At 46.1% G+C, this 19636-nt stretch overlaps 1 protein-coding gene across 2 annotated transcripts in view; it reads left to right on the forward strand.

Moving 5' to 3' along the window:
- Positions 1-628: 628 nt before the first annotated feature.
- Positions 629-19636, forward strand: part of kirrel3l (kirre like nephrin family adhesion molecule 3, like) — a 31058-nt gene continuing 12050 nt past the window's right edge. For both annotated transcript variants that reach the window (XM_040166284.2, XM_040166286.2), the window contains exon 1: positions 629-1200. In XM_040166284.2, coding sequence (XP_040022218.2) covers positions 1161-1200 — 40 coding nt within the window. In that variant the 5' untranslated portion in view covers positions 629-1160. The remainder of the gene's footprint in view (positions 1201-19636) is intronic.

Here is a 19636-nt window from a genome sequence, read left to right on the forward strand (position 1 = left end):
TTGAGTTAACAGAAAGCGCGATAGAGTGAATAACACAAGTTGTTCTGGGGGTAATTAAAAGACTTGTATTTGATGCTGACAGTTTAATCAAGTAATTGATGATTCTTTGTGAGCGTTGAGGTTTTAGACTCAGTTTATGGTTTCCTACTTTTGGCAAAACATTAAACTAGATACCAACTTTTAATAATCAAAAATGGACCCATTGTTGACAAAAGCAAGGTTTGTTCACTATTCAGCAATAACAGCCGAGGGGAAGTTACTATTCAATCAGCATGAAAAGATCACATCACAAAGCTAATATGAAATAGGCAAATCTAGATTGTTGGATTTGTGATAACGATGAAACGTTTAAAAAAAGGAAATATTCCCATTGGTGATTTGGGTCAAAAACACTTTTCTTGGCTTCTCCCTCTGCAACTTGATTAAGGTCTCCGTGAAAAAAATGTTAAGTTAGCCATTTAGCTCAGTGTTTTAAATACCTCTCCCCGCCGGCTCAGCCAATAACGGGGCCCTGGGGAGTGGGGCGGGAGCACTGGACCCCCCCCCCCCCCCCCAGCCCCAACTGTGGCAGAGGGTCTCCTGCGACTCAGCTCCTGCCAGATTCAAAATACCCCCCCCCCCCCTTACCAGATGACTGTCAGTGCGCATTTCCTATTGGTGAGAGGGAGTGAGCAGTGAACAGGGGAGACGGTGTGCGGGAGAGAAACACTCAGTGTGTCACAGAGGGAGCAGAGCGCGCGGGTGGGGGAGAGACGAGAGGGAAACTTCACCGGGGTTCAGCACTGAGACCGTTCCGAGCGCAGCGTCCTCGCGCTGGTTACAAAGTGGACAGCGGAACGCAGCTTGGAACGCGCGAGTCAGCGGACGGACTGTTGGAGAGCGCAGTGACAGGGGACCCGACGCTGGAGAAGGAGCTGATCCTCCTGCCCGGAAAGTTATCAACTACGAGAGAGATGCTTTGTTGAACTGAGAGTTTACAAACTGTTCGGGACCATTCGGAGGCGTTCGTTGGTAACTGGATGCTATTCTAGGCGACTCCCAGTGCGCATTGTTGCGTCCAGTTGTACCCCGGTGCCGCGGACTGGACCACAACCAGCTCGCACGCTACGGAGCTGAGATCATCTTTCCAAGCAACACAATCAGCGGCAAGAGCAACTAAAATGACGGCGTTACACCTGATTTTTTGCTGTATGGTCACAGGTAAGACGAGCTTTTGTTTGTTATCATTTGGCATGCAGGTCTTTACAAACGGAGAGATGCGGATACGCCGCGCTCCGTACTTGGCGCGCTGCGTCAAGCCATCCAGTGCGCCGTTACCGAGATGCTGCTGAGGTGCTGCAGTGCTGCAACTCACTACTGTTCATGTCCAGTATTGTTTCATTTGGATGTGAAAGAATGGCCCGTAACTGAAGCGGGCAGTTTCAGTGAGTAGCGGTGGCACTGCGTAATCCGGAGTTGGGAGCTGGGATCCTTCCTGTTTTGGTTCAGATTTCGAATGCGAAAGGGAGACTCGGCGCTTTAGTGGATGAGAAATCTGGTCGCGGATGTGGGGCGCACGAATGGGAAAGTTTAACTTAAGATATTTTCGCAAAAGTAAATGCTTGTTCTGGATTGCAAAGTATATAAACGCGTGTGAACTATCTCGGGTTTTTAAATGAGGATGAAACACTGGTGTGCATGAGGAGGACCTCCAACTAAAGCGCTGCGGAACGAGACCGCGCCGTGTTCCGAAACGCCTTCCCCACGGAAATGAAGATCCAGTGGGCCCCAGACAGATTTATATAAAACAAATGAAAAACATAAATGTGTTTTCACCATGAAAGAATGTGTAGCCGTGGTTGTTTCTCAAGTATTTCTCCCCGTGGTATAAGCCAGCAGCCGGAGTCACCATGAACGGTGCGTAAACAGATGAGAGGGTGCGCGGGGGTCTCGTAGATACATGCGTTGGTGATGAGAACGGCAAAGACATAGCGCACCTGTCTGCCCCCCCCCCCCCCCCCCCTAGCTTTTTGTTATTTGCTAAATCCAGTATAGTTTGGAGCAAGGATTCACAGAAAGCGTTTTCTTTCAAACAATTTTAATTAGTGTTTCATTTGATTATAATGTATCGCCCGAAGTTGGCTGGGATGGACTCCAGCCCCCCCGCGACCCTGTGTGCAGGATAAGCGGTTTGACAATGGATGGATGGATGGATTGATTATAATGGAAGTGTTTGTCGTTATAATTTCAAGTATAATCATTAACAAACCAACAAGCTCTTTGGGCAGCTGGTACATTTAGTGTTGTAAATATCCCAATGCAATCCACACTGTGCAGCTGATGACTTAACAGCTTTTTATTTAGACCTGTTGGTCAAACAGTTCATGTACAAACTCATTGAGAGAGAATGATTAGATTTAAATATGAGGGAATACACGGATGGTGAGGGCCTCAGTGAGAGCGAGCATCTTTAGCTTACAGAAAGTCCCGTGTGGTTTTCGACAGCTTTCCACATCACAAAAGGGAAAAGCGTGCCTAAGAGGCATGTGTTGTGAGTTTCTCTTTACCTTGAGACCTGGTTCTGCGTGGTTTTGTCATTATTCAATGCTCGGGGGAGGGACATGACACCAGTAGACCTCTGCTCCCTGACAGACTCGCAACAGCTGGATTAGAAAGAGCGGAAGCCAGACAGTAGCATATTTCCCCCAAACTACCCCCCCAACACACACACACTCTCTCTCTCTCTCTCTCTCTCTCTCTCTCTCTCTGTGTCTCTCTCTCTCTCATACACACACACACACACACACACACACACACAATGAAAATGGTAACAGCTGCCCTAATTAGAGCCGAGAGACCATATACCTCATTTGTTGAGTCAAAATGTGGCCAGAGCGCACAACTTCACTTTGAAATGTGTGTATGGCATGCAGCATACATTTGTGTATATGTAGCCTTGTACAACACAGATAATTTACTTTCTCAGAAAGTCCTCTGGGCTCTCAAAGGAATTGGCTTCCACACTGCATCAGTATTCTGAGTAATCTTCAGTGGGCTCTCCTTTGGAACCTTTTGCTTTGGGTCGCCGCCGTCTCATCGGGCCAAGTTCAAAGGCTGTGAGCTTCGATTACCAAGTTTCTTTCCCTTCCTCTTAAGTCACGTCGCTCGTGTCTCACTGTAGTCCAATGCCGTGGAAATGTCCCCCCTTGCTTCTTCTCACAGCGCTCTGTGTGGACATGGGACATGAGGACACGTGAGCGTTTCTGCTTAATGGGCTGCAGGCGAATGGCAGACTTACGCCAATGGTTGAAAAGCCTGTTCACACACATATTTAATGCAAGCGCAGACTGACACAAACAGAAAATTGATATCTCGCCATGGATGGAAGCGTGAGCCCTGACGAAGCTCTCTGCGCTTAGCCAAGATTTGTCTCCCAATGGATGCAGTGGCAGCTTGACCCAAGAGGTTTGATTTTAGGGAAAGTAATTTTATGAACTACCGCTCTCGAAATTCTTGTGTAGGGAGTCAGGAACGGGCAGACGGAAGCAGAGTTTGATATCAGGAGAGGAAGGGAGGAGAGTCTTGATCCTCGGATAAGACTTGTTTGTGTCACCAGTGTTGCGATGATTAAGCTGACAAGCAGCGGGGAAACACAGAGGAAGACTGCCGAGCATCGTTAACCTTTTCTCCATCTTGTTGCTCTTCTCTCTCTCGCTCTCTTTCACACAAACACACACAAAATATACTCCTGCCCTTAAATATTTCTTTTTAGGTTTTCATTTCTCTCTTGTTATCAATTTCAATCCACTGTGATACAAAGAGATGGAAGTGTGGAAAAGTTTGAAGGCGAGAGCCCCAGCCAGCCTATGAGTGTTAGAATCGAAGTGCACAATAGTGCAGACGCAGCAGAGTCCGGACACAGCTGGGTGTTGAACAGAAGTGCCTTGCATTATTTAGGAGACATAGTTATGGCGAAGATATGGATGAATTTTGGCCCACTATGACTTTCTGTCTATGTGAGCTCTGTGTGATGGTTTTGCTGTATTGTTTGGAAAAATCTACATTTTTTAGATTCACTTGCGGAAACAAATCAAATGTAAAGATGTATATATTTGTTTAAAACAGTTTGTCAAAGTTTTTTGTACCACGCCTCTAGTATTTCACAGACGCACCAAGAGGCACAAACAGATAGGCGGTAATTAATGATGAAGATCTTAAACAATGGCCTGCTGTTTCTTCTCATCCCGGAGACGTGTCGTGCCTGCACGCCATTGTCATTCTGCCGCTCTTCATGAACTCATAGACATCCTCCCATTCACCCTTCCTGCACACGCGCTCGCTCCGTGTACGGAAGGAGAAACTGGAAGGAGAAAGGAAACAATGGGGCTTCATAACGTTGCCTTTCTCTAATCAGCTTTGCCATGCGGGTAAACACAGATAAAGAACTTGGCAGTGTGTCCCAAGGCTTTGTTATCTGCTTTTAGCAACTTAACTGGATGCTTATGTTTGGCTCAACACAGGAAGCCACAGTGGCCAGGTAGCAAACTGTCAATGGCACTTGGCCTCTTGCAGTATTATTTTTACCCCCACTCTTCCATCCTCTTTTTGTTCCTTGCTTTCTCTTTGTGTCTGTGTCTGCACATCCTCACCTTGTCTTCCTCTAGGGGCAATCAGTTGATCTGGTAGGAAATGACACGGAATGGGACAATGGAGGGTCCATGTCAGCTTCCTGCTGTTGCCTAGAGTCTTCTTCTCCTGCAGCACTCCAGGCTGCATCATCAGCATACAAACTGGCGGGGAAATCACAAACTTGTTTATTTTTTTTGAACAAACACAGTAATAGAAAGAATAGAGAGAGAGGGAGCAGCAGTAATTATGTGCATGTCATTAAAACAGCCCCCCAAGTGAAACAGTCACATTTATACAGTAACAGCTATTTTAAGGAAGACTTGGATTGAAGTTTATCTTCTCCGTAAAATTCAAATGTCCCATAGAGAGATGGATGTACAGATGCAACATTTCAAGATACCCTAAGCCCAGAAAACAACACAAACACACAAAAAATTGCAGACACATTTTCCAATCAATTCCCTCCCTGCAAAACACAATTTCATATCTGCAGAGACACAGAAAGCAAGAGCAAATTGAAATGTATCTGCTGTGTAGCAGCAATATGTGTTCATGTGTTATCTTCACTAGTTTAGTTCCTTAACCTTGTATTTTAGATAGCTCTGTTGGAGAAGTGGCTTCGGAAAAGAACTAGTGCAGTTAGGAATGCCATCAGACACCATTTAACAATGGATTGTGATTTAGCTGTTTTTATTACTTTCTTTATATGAAATTTGATTGCCAGTGCCTCTAAATAGGAGATCTGAGATATTTGTCTGTGCGTAGCCGGGCGCACATCATCCAGAAATGACTCACGACGAGGAACTCACAGAAGCAACATCCTTAACACTCACTCACACGCAGAGGTCAAGGGCACACTCTGGGCACTGGATGATAAGCTGAGATGAGTGTTTGGCATCTTCAGGGCTGTGTGCCCTTTCTGGAGCGATTAGTCAAAGTCCAACTGTCTAATTAATGATGCTCCAGCAATCAGGACATGTCATCTCCTTAACATACTAGGGGTAAAAGCACATTCAAGGAAACAAGAGTTCTCCTGCCTGCTGTTCAATGTATTAGTGATGGAAGCCATGCATACTTGTGGGAGTAACTGCTTTAACTACTGGTTACTTTAAGTCCTGCCCACCCCCACTCCTTACTCTTCTTTTCATCTCTCCTTCCTGTCAGATCAACCCAGGGCTAATGTTGTGTTAGTGACTCAACCATTAACGAAAATAGTGGGTTGTCTGTGGCTCAGGCCCTTCTTCCTCTGCGCAATGAAATACTGAAATGTTGTTGTAGGAGGTTGGGTGAAGGGTTGGAGAAAAGTCTTTCATTACCATTTTTCTATCTCAGACGATGCCGAGAAACCCGCCCTGGGAGGTCCCTTAGACCTGCTCTGTTAGAGAAGGCAGCCAATTTGCTATCAATTGAGGGGTGTCAGTCAAAGCTTATTGATCGAGCTTTTAACTGCGGCTCCCTCAATGGCAAAACATGTTAATGTTATTGAGCAGTGTGGAGACGTGAGGAACAGTGAGGTGCGTGGGTGGTTGATGTGGGTGGCGGGTGGACCAAGAGGAGGGTAAGGTGTGTCACTCTCCTGTCTGTTGGCCTAGGAAAGGCGATGCAGAAACGGCAATGGGCTCAGCGTGGGAATAAGGGGAGGGAGTGAAAAAGATAGAAAGAAAAAGGAATGAAAGCAGAGGAGTCAAATTGATTTACTGCCAGGAGCCTAGCATTTCAGGTAATGGATATGCTTGTATTGGGGTAAACCACGCTGTTTTCCTTCCAGCGTTGCAGAGGTGAAAACAAGAAAAGAAAAGGTGTTTCTTGACTGCAAGTCTAAGGGGGATTAAAAGAAAGTTGATATTTCAGTACCTTGGGCTAAACATGCAAAAGGGTTTGTTTTGTGTCTGCATGTGTCATCGTGTAAGTGTAGAGTTGTGAGAAGAAAAAAAAGGGGGGGGGGGGGGGGGGGGTGAGGTAAGGAACCTGCATAGTGGGAGGCATTTCTGCTTCTGCCACATTCCTGTTAAGCTGCAGCAAAGAGGGCTGAAACACATGGCTAAGTGCCTCCCAAGCTGGCTGAGGTGAACCTTACACCCCTCCTGGAGGAAGCAGCCCAACCATTGTTCCAGCACATTGCACCCGTCTGACTGAGGCATCCTACTGCTGTGCAGATCCCAGGGGGCTGCAAAGAGAACGAGGCCGTGGAGGAGAGGGACTGATTGTTCCCTGCTCAGACTATCCACAGATGGGGCTACGGCACAGGATGCTGGCTGTTTGCTTTAGAAAGTCCCAGGCGTTTGCTTTGCAGTGGCGGTGCAGAGACGGCTCTGGGGGATAGAGGAGAGGGGAGCATCAGTGGAGACAACAGCAGGGGAAGGGAAGGAGAGAGTAAAACAGAGAGAAAAGAGAACGAAAGGGGGTCGTAAAAGGACCTTGCCTTAAATGATGTCAGTGCGAATATAGTGTCACTGCCAAGAAGGAAAGACAGATGATACAGTCAAACAATTGTAGTTGGGCGAAGGAGTGCTCAAGTCCTCCCCCGTTTCACAACAAAGACACACGGAGCTGGAGATATGAAGAGGGGAGGGAGAGCAAAGTGTATGCGAGGCCGGAGGAAAAGGAAGGGATGAGATGCAGGGAGCGCGGGCTGCATCCATCATGTGGTTTGGTGCAGAAGCCATTTGTACCTATTGTTCTCCATAATTTGTTTTCTCAGAGTCTGCAACGGGAGGGGTGAAGGGGAGAGACTAAGCCACGGCAGCCATTTATTTTTGTGCTAATTACATAAGTGAGACAGCATAATTAGACATATAGCTAAATAAACAATAGGCTGAGAGAGATGCACATGGGGAGATAGACGGGGAGGTGTAGATAAATTCAAATAGATGACAGCCATTGCCCTCTCTATTTCACATTCAGGAGTGCAAGGGAATGCGTTGAAAGAAGTAAAAGGGATGGAGGAGGATAAAGGGAGAGCGAAGAAGATGGGCTGATGGAAGGGATAAAAGATAAGAGAGAAGGAGAGAAAAGCCCTCTTCAGAGACTGCACTTTGAGGTGCGGCCCAGTGCTGCTGGAATAGTCACCTCATTTAATACACCTGCTCAGCAGGAGGGGATAGAGGGATGTACGGAGATGTTGTGGGGGGAAAAAAACGAAAAAGGGCAAAAGAGAAGGGAGGAAAGACAAGACAGATCTCATCTTTGCTTCAAAGGCGCAGAGTGTCTACAGGAAGCTGTTTGTTGTGGCGGGTCTGGGAGGGTCTCGGTCTGTGTGGGGTCATGGTTCGACCTGGCCCCCTACTTTGTTCAGGATTCACTACACATCAACAAAGCCACATGCGAAACCCTCCCTAGAAGGTATCACATTCGGCATTTTTTTTTAAATAGAGAACAGGTGAAGCAATGTGGCGGCGAGATGCAACCAGCCTGAAGTTGTCCTGTAAAATAGGAAGAGAAGTTAAACGTTTTTTTAAAACCACTACAGAGATTTTATGTCTTTTCAACTAACTGAAAAGTACCATGTTCTTATGGAGTAGATTGCTGTGTTGCTCAATGTTCTGTGTGTGCTAATGCAGTTGTGTATCTGGCCAGGTTCGCATGGAGGCGGTGCGTAGGTGTTTTGAGCATGTCACCAGTCTTTCAGGGCTGAGACAAAGGAGAAGATAAATAGGCGCTTAATGACGCCACTCAATCACAACCCTTTTAAAACAGCTGACCAAACCGTCAAGGGGCAGTCAGGCCTGATTGGAGGCCCATTGAAGCGGGGTGAAGAGAAGAAGAGAAGCTCTAGAGCAGTCACATTTTAGATTAGCCATTCACCGCACTGCAGACTTCTGGCTTAACCGCTCTTCTTTCTCTACGGTCGTCTGACACGCTACAGTATACTGTAGCTCGAACCAACTCCCTGATTGTGATGGGGAGTTCTCCAAAAGCCAATTTAAACTCGGTCCTTTGTTTAACTCCCAAGAAACTCAAGCTGGGACATATTGTGTTGGCTGTGTGTGTGTTTCTGTGTTTCATTGCCTACGTTTTATGTGAGCCTTCTTTGAGCATGTGATGTTTTGTTAAAAGGAACTGAAAAACTCTCAGAACTTGCACAGACTAGTTTTTTGGGGTGAAAGAGAGAGTGCATGAGAGAAATCAATGGCTCAATTCAACCTATTACAGCCATGACTGTTGCTGTAATGGTGTGGAAATGGGCAGTGGTCATGTGGATCCTTTTTACACCTTCAGGCTCAGATCACAGCTGAAGCTCCAATTCATTTCCTCCCGGCCTTGATTTAAAAAAAAAAAAAAAAAAGAGTACTCTGAGGATTTCAAAGACTCTCACATGATCGTAACGAGAGAAGAGGTCCTTCCCTTTTGTGAAGCGGATGAAACCTCCATTCTGCCAGGTTTGCCGATGGGACAAACATAACACTGGGCGGCAATTTTCCTCGTCAAATAATGACTCCTCTACGCCAACAGGTTCACGGATTACCCGTAACATCAGGATGTGTATTTGCCCTGAGGTGTGAGAGTGTGTGTGTACGTTGGCTTCATGTGTTTTCACACCAATTGATTAATTGCTTTATATGCCTGCTGAGGTGACAATGGCCCGTCTCCAGCAAGGCATTGCTTTTTTTCTCTCCTCTCCTCTCGTGATGGCCGTGGCCCTCTCTCACACAAACGCATTATTGAGACCAGTCTAATTAGTGCCTGTGGAACCACATAGGGGACCCCTGAAACCCCAGCACCATTGAAGGTTGGCCTTTGGGAACCACTCAAAGACAGAGGTCCAACTGGACCTGTGAGAAAGTTCACAGACACATACACTCAAATTACTGCCCTGATTAATTGGGATAGGAGTTTAAAAAAAAAAAGAGGCAGTTGTATAAGTTGTAGAAATGTTCTTATGCTATCCCGGTATGTGACGGTATTGCTTTTTAATGTAAACACATTAATTAATTGACCCCAAAAAGGGTTGCCGGCTGTTCGCCGCTCACTGGCCAACTTGCTCGCAAGTAGCTGGCACGTTAGCGTGTTGGTTCGTTACCTAGTTAGCGTGTTAGCTTGTTGTGGCTGCTAGTGTTGCCACCAGAGGCTCGACAGACAGACAAAATCGTTTTCTGAACTTCGGATTTTCCAAAACCCAAAACCCTCCAAACTGACACAGCTCCTCTCTTGGGCGTGTTGGTGCATCTCTGGTCTCTCGTTGTTCCTCCTGTATCGCTCTTTTCTGTGTTTTCATGTAGCAACAGAGTTCCTTCTGGTTGTGAGCTTTACCCAGCATGCAGTTCGGTGGGGTAATTTTTATAAATGTACAATTAGTAGTGTTACACGTGTAAAAATAAATTCTTGTCCCTGCCAAAGAGCAAGTACGTTATTAAGGCGTAACACTGGTATGAACGGTACGTGAGGAATTCATACCGTACGGAAATCCTATACCCAGCCCTGAGTTGTATTTACAATATGTGACCACTGAGGTTCAGCTCCTTTGCGTTTATCTCCCTCGCTCCCTCTAGCAGCACTCCCTCCTGGAGCGATGCTCTCCTTCATCCCTCTTCCTCTCTCTAGATAATTCTATCTGTTCGATATCAAATAATCTCCATATTTTTCCAGCCTATTTTAACATCATGAAGCTCAAACGGCTACCTCTGGGGGGGATGAGCCTCGTTCCACCTTGTTAAAAAAGAGGAGAGAAAGGGAGAGGTAGCCCATGATGGATGGAAAATATCTCCCAGAGGAGTGCTTTTTAAAGTCTCTGTTTGCCGTTCTCATGGGCCATGTGTGAAATAGTGGCCAAATAGAAAGAGAGAAGAATAGATGGATAGAGAGATACACCAAGATAAAGGAAGACATAAAGGAAATGAAGACATCAACAAGAAGGGAGGAGGGTGTAGGTAATGTGAGTTGTGGTACTTAAGGTCTTGGGCTCTAACTTGTGTCCCACAGCACTTAACAGGCCCCTAGCCATCTCTCCCGCCAGTTAATTAGAATCCAATAAGGTTGCCGCCTGTTGGTCATTGTTCCTCCAGTGTGTTTACCCTTTCTAGAGGCTTCATTCGCTGCTTAATCTGCCGAGAAGCTGAATGTCAATAGGTCAGGCCAAGACTCCGGAGTCCTGAGAGAGTGAGAGAGAGACAGAGCGAAGGGGGGTGGAGAGAGGATCAGGGGGATGAAGAAAAAGGGTCATTCCTCCATTTCTCTGTGCTCTCAATATTTTCCTGTAACGTTCCCTTCTTGTTGTTGTCCCCCCCCCCCCCCCCCCACCTCTTTCCTGCCCTCTTGCATCTCCTCTACTCTTCTTTTCTTCTCACTTCTAATCCCTCCTCTTGATTGTTCTAAGCTGCTTTCAGCCAGCCCCTGGGAGGGTGGGGGGTTTTGGAGTCTGTTTTAATTAAGATTTAAAAGACGGCTCCCTCAAGAAGAGAGATTTGAGAGCAGGATGGACTGAGCCAAGTAAATGAATGAAGGTAGGACAGATTGTAGAGAAGGTCTAACAATTATCTGCAATCAGTAAAAGAAGAAAGTTGGATAGTTTTGTTTTTTTCTTGTAGATTCACACAACCCCCCCGCCTCTCTCCCCCAGGCATTCACACAATCGCAGCCAGATTTGGAGGCATCCGCGAGGCTAAGCCAAATGGGATTTTTTTTCATTTGTAATCAAGCGGCACAATCTATATAGATTGATCTCAACTTCCTGTGATCCATACCATATCCTGCGAGGGTGATATGGGATCAGCAGGGAGGTTGAGGGAGTTATCTCCACACTCTGTCTAATGATCGATCATCTCACCAGATGGGCTTAAGAGCCTGCAAGGCTCCACTTGTTTATCAGAGCCCCAAACCTGAGACCTCTCCGCTAGATGTGACCGGCAAAGAAAATGCACAAAACCCAAAAGAGCTCAAGACATTTTGTGTTCTGTTATGGGTGGTAATGTCGCCATTGAGGAAGCGCTAGACCTTTCCTTAATTACCAGGCAAATCGCATGAGGACCGTGGAGATTTTGCTGTAGAAGTCCGGCTGTCAAAGATACAGGTCCGGTGGATAGCTTTACTTCTACCATCTGTTTGGGTCACTTCAACATGCCGGAGGGGGGGGGGGGGATTAGCAAAACAGTCACTTACCCCCCCCCTGCTGCAAAGCCAACATTCTTCATTCAGAGTAAAACGCCTAAGAAAACACGCCCCCAAATCACAGTCCGCACAATGAAGTGTTTAAGTTCATCAAGCCACAGACCGTTAAAGGTGTTAAAGGGGGGGGGTCAAGAGCCCCACCCACGGCATTCTCTGCCATGACACATAGCAACACGGAGCCACCATATGTCCAGGGCTTCGCAGTCAATGAGCCAACCCACCCAGCATGACAAAGACCCATTCACGCAGAGTTGACTCGGAGGTGATCAGCAATGCCATGGTATGATTAGGACAGAATGCAGCACTAGTCCAACCGGTGGCCATTTGAGACAACAGACAAGAACGTGTGGAGAAGTAAAAAGGAGTGATGGGGGGGAAAATGGTAAGTGGGCAGATAACTCGGTAAAGCATTTTGAGTGGGTAACCGCGAGCATGATCTTGCTGCAGCGCCATAGATTGCCTCCATCAAAGCCCCTTGAGATTCCCCCAGCACACTCTGCCTCCGTCACTCACAACTCTGTTAATAAGGCCAGCAGTAAACGCCAGGAAAGATATGCAGGGATGAAAGATTCTTCTCTCATGTTCTCGCTTTGAGGATGTGTTCAGGCTGTAGAGGGGGGGTGGAGGGGAGTGCAACTTTGTAGAGCAATGCTACAATAACAACAACAATAAATCCATCCGCTTATAAAATGATAGTTTGTGTCCCATATCCTGTTGCGTTGCAGCTCTGGGGTCTTTTTGCAGAAATGAAAAAAGCCCACCCTCACTTAGCTGAAGGTATAGAAGAAGCCCATGTGAAAGAATAAAGTGTCTGGGACTCCTGGGGGAGGGATATATCACACATTTATCCTTTCACTGCAGCGATTAATATCCGGGAAAAAAAGGTCAAACTTGACTTGAAACGGTCCAGTATATCACAGTTACATTCGGAGCCTGAATTTCATACATCAATCCCTGCTGTGATGTCTCATCAGCTTGGTCACACAAAAGAGACCCACACTGCACATTATCAAAGATTGATGGGGTGTCCTAGTTAAAGACAGAGGGGGGGGTACTGGTTAGAGAAAGGAACTTTGCGTTAGCCTTTTCAATCATGGTAACTGTGGGTTGTGTGGCCTTTTTACAGCCTAATGCAAACCTCATCGCTGCAGTTGGCAAATGTTATGCCAGTCTTCAACCTCGAGGCGTGACCCCAAGACATGTGGGGAAACTTGTAAATGCAGGTTTTTTCCGATGTCAATCTTCTCAGACAACCCTGGCCGACTCAGGAAGCTAAAGACGGAGGGCTAAGCCTTCCAATCCCCCCCTCTCCCTCCCTCCCTCCCCCATCCGCCCTCTTCCTCATCCTCCCCTGTAACAGAAGAGAAAACAAACTGACAGAACAAACAGGCAGATTACCCTAAATCCTTTTTTCCCTCGCACACAACCTACCCATCTCTTATATCCACTCTCCACCGCCATCCTACCCGTTTCTTGTTCAGAGTGCTTGCTTAATAATTAATTGATTAATTAGCTCGCTCATTAATCATTCATTCATTAATCATGGCCTGATTTTTCTAGAGGAAGCGGCACAATCTGAAAACCCCTGACTTCACATTTCACTCTAATTATGCTCCTTTACTAATCAACGCTTAAGAAATGGAGTTTCAGGAAATTAGTTTTCCCCCTTCCTTTCTTCTCAACACAAGGCAGGATGTATTGAGGTCAGGAGGTAACATTGTTCCCCTCCTTTTCTTGTGTTTGCAAGCTCCTACTCATCAGTAATTTTGAAAGAACGGTTACAGGCAATATAAACAGGAAACATTTTAAAGAAGAAGACATTTTTATGTTAATTTGAAACTCGCCTTTTCGCCACCTCCAGATGAAAAGAGAGGAGAAATTCTGGTCACAGGCTAACCACAGACATTGATTAATAAATGGCAATTTGAAAGCCGTTTGTAAGAAGAGCGAGGCGGCAGCATTGTGAATCAAACACTTATTGTTTTCACTGGATCTATGGCTCTCCCGGGAGAAGGAGGTAATTTGTTTAATCGCCAGGAGTTATGTTCTCTGGACAGGGAGATGGCAAGATAGGATAGTTCAGAAATATTTACTGCAATGTGGATCAGGAGAGGAGAAACATTGGAAATGGCCTTAATTGGAAGTGTTTTGGGGCCTTTGTGTTCCCGTTGGATGGAGAGTTTACAACACAGCTCAGCTGCTTTCTCTGAAGGGGCTTTCGTCAGCTGCTGACAAAAATGAATCAAGCATCAAATTGAAGAGCGCTGCAGTGAAATGGAGGCATTAACCTCTAAGCTTTAAAAAGCACACATATTAACCAACACTAATGAGGCTCTCGTTGAGTTAGCTCTATGTTTATTATTCAAAAACACACAAAAGCACAGTTTTGACTTCAATGTGCCGTGCTGCTTCTGCAGGAGGTTGTCTCTCGTATTCATCTCACCACCAGCAAACACTGCAGAAGTGAACAATGGCCCTTTTACTCTGATGAGATGCATACATTTACAACATTACCACCCTCATTAAAAAATAATAATAAAGGGAGAAAAAAGTATTAATTATGAAACGCACTACTTCCTATCGTCAAAAGCCATGGGGGTTTCCACTGGGCTCAATTAGGAAGACTAGGCCGCAAATCCCTAGACTAAATTAATTGACACCCCAGGGCATTAGGCCCAGAGTCCCAGCACAGAATCTATGTGGAGAGTTCCTTTGTTGTCATCATTTCATTTCATTTAGAAAAAGCGAGAGATGGAGGCAATTTTAACGTTATCTCCTCATTGTTTTATTGATTTTTAATCTATTATTTATTCATATTTGTTTTGTTTACTTATCTTGTCTTCTGCCAGAAATGAAAATGTTTACTTTTGGGAAAATTTATTCATGCCCCATTTTTGACAGGCTTCTGCGCCACATGTTGCGCACCGTTGCCGTTTTATCCGCCGTGTCAGCTGTTGGGCACACACACCAAACCAGGGCTTTCGCAAACAGCACTAGAAGTTAATGATTTAAAAGCACAGTAAATCATCTGAAAGCCCTTTCATCCAAACACTGGGGAAGGAGGAGAAGGAAGCCACAGAGACACATTGGGAACAGAGTAAGAGAGGGAAGCAAGTGGGGGGGGCAGAAAAGGGCTGGAACTGTGACACAGATCCAGCCAGCAGCTGTCTTGCAGTGGAAACACCTGGGGGTAAGCAGGAATGACACAAAATGACAAGACTAGCTCAATCAACATCTTGTCAACACTGCTGGCTGATGTGTACAGACAATTTTTTTTACCGCCACCACTGGCTCCCTCCCCCTTTCTCTCTTTTTATATGGCTTTTTATTTCTTGTCCTCCTGCCAGCCACCCAGTCACTTGCTATCTGTCTACATGGAGTCAGCTCTCAGCTCTTTGGCTTCAGAGTATTGGGTGGGTGTGGGATGGGGGGGTGGGCTGTTTAAAAGCTGTGCAAGAATTATAGTCGGAGAGATGCTTCTGCCCACTGGTAACCCTAAAGACATAGTAGTGAGACAGTAAGTGTGTGTGGGCAAAGACAGTATAAGAATTAGTGTATTTATGGCACATTGATGGGCGCCGCAGCACAGTGACTGTGCAATCCATTCACATACGCTCATACGCCGACTATGTCACATCAGCACTCTTGGTCTGCCCCCCCGCAGCCTCCTCCCCCCCACCTCCTTGTATGCATACCACTCTACTCCATCCACTGCATCTGCTCTAGCAGGTACCCGGGGAGAGACTCTGCCGCTGCTCGCCCATGCGATCAGCCTCAATGCTGCCCTGATGTGTGCAGTGCCCTATTCCAGCAGAGAAAAAACCTTGTGGTGACAGCCTTGGAGACGGACTGATTACAGCATTCCATCAACCCCCCCCCCCCTCTCATGGCCTACTCCCTTGCAAATAGAAGCAGACAGGAGCCCACTTTTTCCATTTTTTACCTCACCCCAGTTTTTGCGCTCTTTCGAACACACAGTGGCTCTTTTTTTGTTGTTTTTCCACTCGCCTTCTCTTCTTTTTTGAGTGTTGTGTTGACAAGCTCACACAAACCCCTGTGATTTTCACACCAGGGATGCAGAGAGCGGGAGAAAGGGACAGGGGATGCGAGCTAGAAGAAAGAAAGATGGGGCGAGAAAGTGTAAGGGAGACGCTTGCAAGAGATGACAGCTGACACGGAAATGCAGAGTGGTGGCAGAAAGAGGCGACGAGAAAGCAAATCAACAATTAGTAACACATAACTGTCCGAGGGGGGGCCTGCTCACAAACGAATGAGTGATGAGCAGAGGAATGGGAGGATAGGGCAGGATTGTAGAGGAAGAAATGCCCTGGGTTTGGGTATCAGCAGAACAATGGGGGGGTTGGTTAGTAAAGCGGAGCCAACGGCTAAGAAGTTTCCAGGTTTGAGTCAAGATTTTCACAATGGAAACACGGCTGAAAGGAGAGCCGAGGAGGATTAAACTCCAGCAAACAACTCTTAAAAAGCTGTTATGCTGCGAGACAGCGAGGGAAGGTGGGTTAGAGTGCAGATGTGATGCCACGTCGGACAGACAGGATTGAAGATAGAGGGACGCATGAGGGGAGACGGACTGCAGAGGTACAAACTGAAAGAGTTCAGAGGTCCAAGTCAAAAGAAGCGTTGGTGCAGTGCTTGTGTTGGGTGCGCCACTGCCACGAGTTGGTGGGTGGTATCTGTTATTAGTCCCCTTCAAGCACTCAAAAGTTCTGAAGGAGTCATGGTAATGAGCTTAGTAGCCAGATCAAACATGAGATGGGTGCAGGGTCCCCTTTGGGACATACTCTTTGGTTCGGCTGCATCAGCACTACTATCTGTTTGTATACACGCACACACACACACAGGAAGGGGAAGACAAAAGAGCCCAACTCAAAACAAAGGGATAATAATTCCACACAGAGAGAAATGGAGCTTGCATTTTCCAGCCCGATTTAGAAGCCTTATCGAGACAAGGCACAATGGATGGCATTTGGGGAAAGGGGTTGTTTATTCTAAGCGTGACACTTTTTTGCCAATTGCCTTGTGCTGTTTTTTTGTGTGTGTGTGTGACTGTTTCCCCCCTTGTTTTCTCCTCTCTGACTCTTATTGTGGCAACCAGCTGGCTGCAGGAGACTAGCTCCACCACTGGGGAGAAAAGTAGATATCAGGCGCTATTTTCTAACATTTTGAATTATTGCTGCAAAGAGCAAATTGTCCAGTCAAGTTGAGAGCACTTTTATTTATAGATCCCACAGGACTGGATGTTGCACTCTTTGCACCGGATTGGAATGAGGACCTGGAATGAAATCGGGACTAAAATAGGGACTCTCTGCAAACGTAGCTCGGAGCCTCTTAGAGTGTATGAACTTGTTGTTGAGTGTCATTGTAACAACACAGGGAAATGGACACAGTGCATCGCTGAGCTCTTACAAGCCAGACGTTATTTTAGGTTTTATTTGAAGAACCTGACTTTTCGGATGCCGTCTTAAAGGCAAGATTTTCTTTCATTTTTTTTGCCATACTTCCAAATTGGCATGAGAGATTATGACTATAGTGACTTGATAGTAAATGCAGTTTGTAGTCTGTAGTCTTTTAGATCCCCACTTTAGCAAAACGTCATCTGAGGTGCAATTATCTTTCACACACACACACACACACACACACACACACACACACACACACACACACACACAATCTAATTCTATCAAGGCAGATGTGCACTGGAGGACGGATCATGGCGGACATCTGTCCATCTCTTCCTGATCCTTCCTGATGTGAGTGTATCCCTATCAGCACAGATAAAGGAGGGAGTTTGCAGGCAGTGCCAGAGTGGACGCAAAGCTCTTTAATAGGTTGTGTCCAAGTCAGAGAGGCTGCTTTGCACTTAACTCCCACCATGTGACAGAGACAGTGAAGTCACTGTGTCAAAGTTACTGCTAAATGTGCCCTTCAGTGGCTGCCATGTTGCTTTCCCTATTAGCACTGCCCCACCCTCAACACTCATCCACCCATTTAAATGGGCACACACACACACACACACACAGACATAAACATACATTACACATTTTTAGACACACACTTCTATCACACATACACACACTGAGCCCACACAGTCGGGCAGAGATGCACACACGCCTAAACTTAGCCCCATGTGCATCCAGCAGCGTGAAATGATATTCCATTTTCAGAAATCCGGATTAAAATATACCAGGCCAAATGTGTTTTGACCTTGTTACTGGGGAATGGAAAAGAACACACTCACACACACACATACAAAAGGTGAGAAACTGAGTGATCTTTTTTTATTTTTTCATGAAGACTAAAATTGAACTGCATTAAAGGTAACATTAGGCACACCGCATGTGGTGCAACTAATCTGGCTGCCTGCGTAACATGCAAGACGACAAGGTAAATAAGCCCACATCTACTGCAGAAATGTTTTAAGGGGGCTCAAATTGTCCTTTTTGAATTTGATTCAATTGTAACCAACAAACACTGAAAGCAAGCCTGAGAGCAATGGTGGTTGCAGTGTTTGTGTGAGTAGATGTGGCACTGCAGCACACCGAGAAGCAGCCTGCTCACACCCACAGCTCCCTACTTCTTCTCACTGCCTCTCTTCCACCGTTTTCTTTGTCTGCCTCTGTTCCTCCCTCGCTCCCCGTCAGAAATGTATTCATGTAATTAAGCTGCTAATACACCGTCAAAGAATTGTCTAATTCAGCAAGGAGGAATTAAAGGAATCTGGCATGAGTCATTAGCCATTCGAGATGTTCCGTGGAGCATTTTCAATAAGGGATCTGGAGAGCAATGAATCACTCACATGGTGTGAAGACATTCACCACAGCACAGACTCTGCAGTCTATATTTGCATGTGTGTGTTCGCGTGACGTTGATTGCAAATATGTAAGCGTGCGAAATTGTATGTGGCCGAGGTAAAGAGAAATAATTCAGTGGATGTCATTCTCCCAGACAATCAAACAATACAGATAATTATTACTAGACACCACGATCCTCTGGGCAAGATCCTGTTAGTAGAGTAGAGAAAAATCCCTCTGCAAGGACATAGGCACATGGAAATGTCTTGTGGTGTAATGTCATAAAAGGCAGACAGACAGCATTTTTGAAAGTACGATGAGGAAATGCCTTTGCGAAACGCTTAATAGCCTCAGCTTGAAGATGGTTTGCTTCTCATTGACGCGCTCAAATTAGCCTGCTTTGATCCACGGTGCATGACACACATACACCTGTTTGCACACACGGCTCCAAAGGCTTTTTAGACGCTTGGTAAAATGATGAAAGACGCGATGGCAGACATTATCGGAGAGCGAACATTCATGGTTTTGTGGTCTCCTTCCTTTTAGCAATCTATTAACATCTCTTGTAGCCCAGATGGAGAGAGGAGAAAGAATGGGTTCATGTGAAAATGTTTTTTTTTGTAGAGACAGTTGAGAACCACATTCGTGCGGCCCACGGATAACTCGCGTTCCTGATGACCTCACTGTTTGGCGGCCACAATTGTGCTATTGGGTGACAGAGACAGGAGGGTGCAAATGGAGCGAGGGGGGGCGGCAGGGTTTAGCACACAGTGCACCCGGAGATGAAGTGGATAATTGAGTGCAGAATAAACACTGCCAACAACCTCGGAAGCCCCCCATTCAAAAAGGGAGAAGACTAGAAAGAATGAAGCCTAAGAAGTGGGGGGAGAGAAGGGGAAAGAGAAAGGGGGTGAGAGAGAAAATCCCAGCTACCCTCTGGGGGGAAAAGCTGCTATTGAAAAGCTATTAAACTTGCATTTAGCAGGATTGATTGGAAATGAAGAGGCCTATTAAAAGAGAGGGACAAGGGGACAATAGCGCGTCTCTGGCCGCCGTATGTTGCCCTCCTTTCAGCAGCTTTCTTTGCTTGGAGGGAGGTGGGGGGGCAACCCTGT

This window comes from Gasterosteus aculeatus, chromosome 20 (genome assembly GCF_964276395.1).
Source record: "Gasterosteus aculeatus chromosome 20, fGasAcu3.hap1.1, whole genome shotgun sequence".
Taxonomy (NCBI): Eukaryota; Metazoa; Chordata; class Actinopteri; order Perciformes; family Gasterosteidae; genus Gasterosteus; species Gasterosteus aculeatus.